The 7,210-nt window shown below is 35.1% G+C and overlaps 1 protein-coding gene across 1 annotated transcript; it reads right to left on the bottom strand.

The window, feature by feature from the left end:
* Nucleotides 1-1,156: 1,156 nt before the first annotated feature.
* LOC110030769 (protein DMR6-LIKE OXYGENASE 2-like) lies at nucleotides 1,157-6,620 on the bottom strand. The gene is made up of 5 exons (XM_020733676.1): nucleotides 6,381-6,620; nucleotides 5,975-6,210; nucleotides 5,032-5,362; nucleotides 3,560-3,767; nucleotides 1,157-1,443 (listed from the first exon to the last, which is right to left on the bottom strand). Exons 1-5 carry the CDS (start codon nucleotides 6,618-6,620, stop codon nucleotides 1,160-1,162), a joined length of 1,299 nt encoding a protein of 432 aa, XP_020589335.1. The 3' UTR covers nucleotides 1,157-1,159.
* Nucleotides 6,621-7,210: the final 590 nt, after the last annotated feature.

Below are 7,210 nucleotides of genomic sequence, written 5' to 3'. Positions count from 1 at the left end.
AAATTCCGATGGAACCTCATCTAAAACTGAGTAAGGAAAGCACAGGTCCACCTGTAGAAACAACTTTGTATCGAAGTATTGTTGGCAGTTTAAGATATCTACTGCACATGCGCCCAGATTTGGCATTCTCTGTTGGCATGGTGAGTAGATACATGGAAAGGCCCACAACGGAGCACATGGCTGCAGTGAAGCACATATTACGGTACGTGAAAGGAACTTTAAACCTTGGTTGTGTTTATGAGAAGAAAGGAAGTTTGGAACTGATCGGTTATTCAGATAGTGATCTAGTTGGTGATACTAATGATAGGAAAAGTACCTCAGGTTTAATATTTTTTCTTGGGTCAAGTCCTATTAGTTGGTGTTCACAAAAACAGAAAGTGGTTGCGTTATCTTCCTGTGAAGCGGAGTACATCGCTGCCTGTGCATCAGCGTGTCAAGGAATGTGGCTAGGACGACTATTGACAGATTTGTTAAAAACCGAAGTTAAGAAAGTAGTTCTGAAGATTGATAATCAGTCCGCAATTGCATTAAGCAAGAGTTCAGTTTACCATGAGAGGAGCAAACACATCGATACTCGATTCCACTACATTAGAGATTGTGTTGAATCTAGAATGATTGAAATTCAACATATTTGCACAAAATATCAGCATGACAAAGTCACTTACAAGATTGAAGTTCTTGGAGATGAGAGAAAAGATTGGGGTGTGAATCGTCAGTGAAGGACAACAAGCTTAAGGAGGAGATTGTTGAGTTAATCTAGTTGTCTCCAGAAATTGTTTATGGTTTTTTTATTTTTCATGTTTTAGGCGGTTAGGAAAACCGTTATGTGGTTAGGCGGTTAGGAAAACCATTGTACATTTTTCATGTTTTAGGCGGTTAGGAAACCGTTATGTGGTTAGTTAGTTTTTTATTTTCAGAAAAATTTAATGTGTGTTAAGTACTAAAAAATCTTTCATTTTTAGTTGGCGTTTGAAATTTGGCTTTGAAAACCAAAAAAATTTACATAAATCTCAAAATTCTCAAATTATAATTAAGCTAAGTTGAGTTTTCAGCAAATTTCACGCTTGCCCAGGGTCATTAAGATAAACCCCATGATTAAAATAAAAACAACCATAACAGCATTCCACAAGGAAAATGCAAGCTCTATCAAATCCCTTCATCAGTTGGATAGTCCCAGTCTAATAACTGCAAGAGAACTTTTGTTCAACTGATTAGTTTGGTGCAGTTCGACGTACTCTTTGTATGTGATGCCACGGAACGCAGCAGCCATATTCTGTCTTTGAATCAATTTGGGTGCAGGAGCAACCTCAACACCTTCCAATGGTGGCCCAATCGAAGTTAGTACTGAAATCCTCGTGCTCTTCTCGTCAACCACGGATCTATGCAGCGCGCTCCTGTATTTGCCGTTACTAAATATCTGTTTCAATAAATGTAAAAGTCCCGCTGTTAATCGAAACTTTTTTGAACTTTCGTTCGATAATTAAATGAAAAAAATTATAATAATATTTGTTGTGTGGCAGATGCGCTTTAATATAATGCGATCATCCTTTTTTTTTATTTTTTTAAATGAGGCTTCTCGTGTTTGTAAATTAGCTTGCAGTTCTTAACATGAATTTCTCCTCTATATTTGACTTTGTAAGATTTACATACATATCACTCAATTCTTATGTATTTACATTTTTAACCCCTAAACTTTAATTTTTACATGCATAACACTTTAAAAGTGATGATATTTTTAGCGTGATGTAAAAAATTTGAGCGCTATAAATATAGAAAGTAGGTGTATGTTAGATATTTAAATATGTAGAAATTAAATGGTATCTGTGTTAACTGGAAAAGCTGTTTGTCGACGTAAGCAAGAAGTGTACTGATGCGGCGGCTGCGCCGGCTTGATAGCCCGCGTTAGTGCAGGTTTCGAAAACATGATTGATGTTGGTGTTGTCCTTATCATTAAGCTGTCTCCAGTGGAATATTTTTGTCAGTTGCCGCTCAACATCACAAGCACTGTTTAATTTGTTAAATTCCTTTCTTTCTTTGTCACTATGTATTTAATTACGTGGGGTTTCTTGTATGATGGCTTGAATAAATGTAATTATCATTTATGAAAAAGAAGGGTGGTATCTGCGTAATTAATCATGTGAATGATTATTGTAGGTTGCATGTTAAAATTCTAATGCTTTTTTTTTCTTTCGTTTTCATGTTGCATTTATGCGTTAAATTTCTCAATTTTCTCCTTATATAATAATAAGAAACACGTGGTATATAATAAATCCGTTCGGGATCATTTATTGAGAAAAATTTGCATGCCTGTTGGCATGGTGAGTAGATACATGGAAAGGCCCAAAACGGAGCACATGACCGCAGTGATGCACATATTGCGGTACGTGAAAGGAACTTTAAACCTCGGTTGTGTTTATGAAAAGAAGAAAGCAAGCTTGGAGCTGATCGATTACTCAGATAGTGATCTAGCTCTTGGAGCTGATCGGTTACTCAGATAGTGATCTAGCTCGTGACACTAATGATAGGAAAAGTACCTCAGGTTTAATATTTTTTCTTGGGTCAAGTCCTATTAGTTGGTGTTCACAAAAACAGAAAGTGGTTGCGTTATCTTCCTGTGAAGCGGAGTACATCGCTGCCTGTGCATCAGCGTGTCAAGGAATGTGGCTAGGACGACTATTGACAGATTTGTTAAAAACCGAAGTTAAGAAAGTAGTTCTGAAGATTGATAATCAGTCCGCAATTGCATTAAGCAAGAGTTCAGTTTACCATGAGAGGAGCAAACACATCGATACTCGATTCCACTACATTAGAAATTGTGTTGAATCTAGAATGATTGAAATTCAACATATTTGCACAGAATATCAGCAATGACAAAGTCACTTACAAGATTGAAGTTCTTGGAGATGAGAGAAAAGATTGGTGTGCGAATCGTCAGTGAAGGACAACAAGCTTAAGGAGGAGATTGTTGAGTTAATCTAGTTGTCTCCAGAAATTGTTTATGGTTTTTTTATTTTTCATGTTTTAGGCGGTTAGGAAAACCGTTATGTGGTTAGGCGGTTAGGAAAACAATTGTACATTTTTCATGTTTTAGGCGGTTAGGAAAACCGTTATGTGGTTAGGCGGTTAGGAAAACAATTGTTTATTTTTCATGTTTTAGGCGGTTAGGAAAACCGTTATGTGGTTAGGCGGTTAGGAAAACCATTGTACATTTTTCATGTTTTAGGCGGTTAGGAAACCGTTATGTGGTTAGTTAGTTTTTTATTTTCAGAAAAATTTAATGTGTGTTAAGTACTAAAAAATCTTTCATTTTTAGTTGGCGTTTGAAATTTGGCTTTGAAAACCAAAAAAATTTACATAAATCTCAAAATTCTCAAATTATAATTAAGCTAAGTTGAGTTTTCAGCAAATTTCACGCTTGCCCAGGGTCATTAAGATAAACCCCATAATTAAAATAAAAACAACCATAACAGCATTCCACAAGGAAAATGCAAGCTCTATCAAATCCCTTCATCAGTTGGATAGTCCCAGTCTAATAACTGCAAGAGAACTTTTGTTCAACTGATTAGTTTGGTGCAGTTCGACGTACTCTTTGTATGTGATGCCACGGAACGCAGCAGCCATATTTTGTCTTTAATCAATTTGGGTGCAGGAGCAACCTCAACACCTTCCAATGGTGGCCCAATCGAAGTTAGTACTGAAATCCTCGTGCTCTTCTCGTCAACCACGGATCTATGCAGCGCGCTCCTGTATTTGCCGTTACTAAATATCTGTTTCAATAAATGTAAAAGTCCCGCTGTTAATCGAAACTTTTTTGAACTTTCGTTCGATAATTAAATGAAAAAAATTATAATAATATTTGTTGTGTGGCAGATGCGCTTTAATATAATGCGATCATCCTTTTTTTTTATTTTTTTAAATGAGGCTTCTCGTGTTTGTAAATTAGCTTGCAGTTCTTAACATGAATTTCTCCTCTATATTTGACTTTGTAAGATTTACATACATATCACTCAATTCTTATGTATTTACATTTTTAACCCCTAAACTTTAATTTTTACATGCATAACACTTTAAAAGTGATGATATTTTTAGCGTGATGTAAAAAATTTGAGCGCTATAAATATAGAAAGTAGGTGTATGTTAGATATTTAAATATGTAGAAATTAAATGGTATCTGTGTTAACTGGAAAAGCTGTTTGTCGACGTAAGCAAGAAGTGTACTGATGCGGCGGCTGCGCCGGCTTGATAGCCCGCGTTAGTGCAGGTTTCGAAAACATGATTGATGTTGGTGTTGTCCTTATCATTAAGCTGTCTCCAGTGGAATATTTTTGTCAGTTGCCGCTCAACCTCACAAGCACTGTTTAATTTGTTAAATTCCTTTCTTTCTTTGTCACTATGTATTTAATTACGTGGGGTTTCTTGTATGATGGCTTGAATAAATGTAATTATCATTTATGAAAAAGAAGGGTGGTATCTGCGTAATTAATCATGTGAATGATTATTGTATGTTGCATGTTAAAATTCTGATGCTTTTTTTTTTCTTTCGTTTTCATGTTGCATTTATGTGTTAATTTTCTCAATTTTCTCCTTATATAAAATAAGAAATACATGGTATATAATAAATCCGTTCGAGAGGATTTATTGAGAAAAATTTGCATGTGTAAGACGTACGGAACATTGCGTACGTCTGGGAGGTTATTCAAAGGATATTGGGGGTAATATCCGCGTTATACCCCCTGTAACCTCCCTATAACTTATCTGTACCTTCTAGTAAGTTATGCATTCATATTTTTATAAGTTATAAGTAGGTTACAGAGAGATTATAGAGGTTATAATATGTATATAATCTGTTAATATCTTCTGAATAACCTTCTTGATGTACACAATGCTGCATCCGTCTTACGTACGTAAATTTTTCTCTCCTTATCATATGGTATTTCGTCCTTTGACAAAGAGACACACTCTCTATATACTGAGTTCAAAATTGCATGCATGTCGCGTACTGAATGCAACTAATAAATTGTACATACATACCTCAACGAAATCCGCAACGATAACGAAGAAGGAGCTAGGTATGAGCTGGACTGGTACCCATTTGCCATGGTGCATAACCTGAAGGCCGGGAAAGCTGCTGTTTTGCATGAGCAGAGTGAGAATGCCAGCGTCGGAATGAGGAGGGAGACCCAAAGCCAGCTCGGGCTGAGGACACGGAGGGTACAGATTTCCTACCATAGCTTGGTGGCAACTTTCCATATTAAAAAATTCCTCCATGTAATTCGCTTCCAGCTCCAAGCTTTCACTTATTCCTCTCATTAATTCCTTCACGATCTCTCTAGTTTGCCTCGCGAACTCTTGTGAGCTCAATCTAGTTTTGATCAACTTGCTATTTGTTACTCATCATCGTGAATTTTTTGTTGTATTTAAGAGAAAAATTGCAGATTAAAAGAATTATATTAAAATTATGTTACCAACATCTATCCATTTTTCAAATTCTCAACTCAAATATTAAAATTAAAGGTAAAATCCTAATCCATATTTTTCATTTTCATTAAATTCTCTATAATTTGAACTTTGCATGCATAAATATATCGCTGGTTCAAAAAAATTAACTTGATGGCTAATTTGTAAATATCAATATTTCCAATGGTTAATGTATAAGCATATATTTAAGGTAGTTGAGATAAAACACTCCCACAAATTTTATTGATTTATCTATCCAACTAAAACGCATATATGATTGATACTCTGTTAAACAAATTTACGTGACCAACATTTTATTAAAATGTTGACCAATGTCTTATGGTAAAAGATTATCATATATGATTTCTCTTGCACTTCAAATTAATTTTCGCAAAAATAAACCAGTTTCTTTGCACCTGATTTTTTGTTTTTTTTCTCTTTAAATCCAATTGCAAACTTAACTATTAAATCATTTAATAGAGCAAATCCATCACTAAGAAGGACATAAAACAAAAACCTGAAAGCAAGAAGCTGTTTGGGAAAGTCAATGATTGGGGACGCCACAATCCTTAAAAAATCCCTCCAATAACTCACACCTTTCACCGTCGGATTAAAACTCGTACCACAAACAACAGAGTCAAACAGCTGCTTCCTCTTGCAATCTTCCTTCTCCTCTGCCGGCAGATCAAAGAAAGCAGCGAACGCTTCCATTACTGATGTTCTCAATTCCTCTGGCACTCCATGGTTCGCAACCTGTACAAACCAATAACATCTGTGCTTCGAAAATTCAATAAGAAGAAATTAATATGTGTGCATCAGCAAAATCATTTTTTTCTTTGTGTTTCTGATTCTGTTTTCTTAGTTACAAGTTGATTGTTCATGGAACAAAAATTATCAACATTTGTTGGTTTTGAATTGGTTACCATGAAGCAGCCCCAGTTCTCACAGGCTTGGCCTAATTTCTGAACAATTTTTGCTCTTTCGCAGGGGGATTTGGATTTGAGGAGGGAGAAGTCGATTGTGGGAATTTCTTCAGCGTGGATGAGCTCGGCTGCGTTGCTGGTTGGGCTACGAGTGATGTAATGGGATGGCAAAGTTGTGACATTCTGATCGTTCGAATCAAGGAGTTCTTTCACAGTAGAATTTTGAGAAGAGGTAGTCATGATTGACGGAAAATGAGAGGGTCAATTTGTGTAGTTTAGAGTTCACGTAGTGATGTAGGATTCTTTTGCATAAATAGGGGTTGTTATGGTTTCTAAAAGTTATTATTATTATTATTTTTGGGCCGACGGGTGGCAATCGGTGGGATGGTACCGGCCATCAAATATTAGAATAGTTTGTGGAAAATCATAAACAAAAAATAAAAACCAAAGTACTTTTCAGTATTAATTTTTTATCAAAGCAATTTCGATGGTAATTTTTACCTAATTCTTATAAAAGAACAGGCATATCAAATGAAGGAAGCATACGCAATTTCATCAAAGTCTATGATTTGGCTAAAATATTTGAAATAAAAGCATACGCAAAGCATAGGCATAATTAGTGATTTGAAATTTTCAAGCTGGCCATTAATAAATTGCAGTATATCATCATATTTCTTGGATCTAAGATACATTTGGTTAGAATGTTTGATTGGGTTGAAGGGGCATGTATGGGTAATTTAGTAATAATTATATATTTTATTTAATTAATTTTTATAATTATTTTAAAATTTAACAAAATTATAATTATGGCAATAAATTATATATATAAT

Source organism: Phalaenopsis equestris, unplaced genomic scaffold (assembly GCF_001263595.1).
Source record: "Phalaenopsis equestris unplaced genomic scaffold, ASM126359v1 Scaffold000760, whole genome shotgun sequence".
In the NCBI taxonomy this organism is placed as follows: Eukaryota; Viridiplantae; Streptophyta; class Magnoliopsida; order Asparagales; family Orchidaceae; genus Phalaenopsis; species Phalaenopsis equestris.
Note: the sequence above shows the minus strand (reverse complement) of the source record. Positions and strands in the feature narration are given on the sequence as shown.